General features: G+C 36.4%; 1 protein-coding gene across 1 annotated transcript; it reads right to left on the reverse strand.

Annotated features, from left to right (window-relative positions):
- Positions 1 to 391: 391 nt before the first annotated feature.
- On the reverse strand, positions 392 to 1,255 carry LOC109468109 (adenosine deaminase-like; the record flags this gene model as incomplete). Its single annotated transcript, XM_019766355.1, has 3 exons — positions 392 to 493; positions 830 to 901; positions 1,128 to 1,255. Coding segments are annotated over 3 exons (302 nt in total), but the record flags the coding sequence as incomplete, so codon positions are not given.
- Positions 1,256 to 1,372: the final 117 nt, after the last annotated feature.

Raw genomic sequence — 1,372 nt, forward strand, 5'->3', positions numbered from 1 at the left:
AATGTAAATCATTGTTTTCCCTTGTGTTTCTCATTCTTTCCCTGCCATGTCGTAAAATGTGGTGAACCCATCGCTGTATTTGCTCCAAAGCAAATATTGGCCTTTCTAGTATTTACTATTATATTTTATATTTATATATATTTTGAATTTGTAAGTCATGTAGAGGTGCACATTATAATATATGTGTGTATGGAAACTGTGGCATCATTTACATCACAAACTATTAGGTAGAGAAAATGTTTATGAAGGTATTGCTATTGGGTTGTGGATCTCTTGTTTAAATTTTTTTTATTGCAATTCAAAACTTCAAAGGAGAATGCTGTGGAGCTGAACATTCAATAATTCTTTAGGCCAAAGACTTTACAACAAAACCATACAAATTAACAATTACCTCAAAATGCATGCCTTCCTTCTTGAGACGTTGGTATAAGTCCTCATCATCCAAGACATGATATCCATGGCCAATACGCTCTGCATGCATCTCTGTCACTGCCTAGGAAATTAACACATACCAAACTTATGTTGGTTTCAGCATAAATATTATTACACATTTTGTACAAGCCTTGCTATAGCACATTGATTGATCAAACTTTGGTTACCAATATGTATATATATATGTACATGCTGTAGTATATAACAAAATTTCATACTCTAAAGGACAGCTGTGTCTCACAGCAGAACAGGATCCAATGTTGCCATTGCCAATAAGATTTCTGTTTTTGGATTGTGAGTTGATTTTGTTTGTGACCTTTCAAGTCCCACAAGCTATTCATGAGGATGTTGTGGGTGTGTGTATTAGGAATCATAGAAACACAGTCTGCAACTTTACCTCCTCAACTATTTCTGGCCCTCCGACCTCCCCTGCATGAATTGTTCGATGGACTCCAAGCCTTTGGGCATCCTGAAAACAAACAGAAACCTTATCAGAAGAACAATAAAAGAGTTACCCAAAAATTGACTTTGACAGAAGAATTGTGCCAATTCAAAGTACAGTGTACATGTAAGACTACAAAAGAAAATAAAAAAACAAAATATTTGTATATGCATGCTGCTATTTTTTCAAAATATTTCCTGTCAACCCTTGTACAAATGTACCTGTACAAATTGTTAATGACAGATTGTGTTACCTGGAAGGCCTTGATATGAGGTAGGTTTGCATCTTCTTTGTATCCAACCTTCCCTCCTGCCAGGTCCAGCCCCACCACACCATCACTGCTGTACTTCCCACATAGTTCCACCATCTCATGGGACCACTCTGGACAAAAACATAGTGTCATTTAAAGACCTCATTTTAAAAGTTCATCTCTGTTGATAGAAGTCATTACAAAGCAAGCGTAAGACCCCGTTCATACCAGACTTTCAAAAACCTGTT

Source organism: Branchiostoma belcheri, unplaced genomic scaffold (genome assembly GCF_001625305.1).
Source record: "Branchiostoma belcheri isolate BF01 breed outbred unplaced genomic scaffold, Haploidv18h27 scaffold1918, whole genome shotgun sequence".
Classification (NCBI taxonomy): Eukaryota; Metazoa; Chordata; class Leptocardii; order Amphioxiformes; family Branchiostomatidae; genus Branchiostoma; species Branchiostoma belcheri.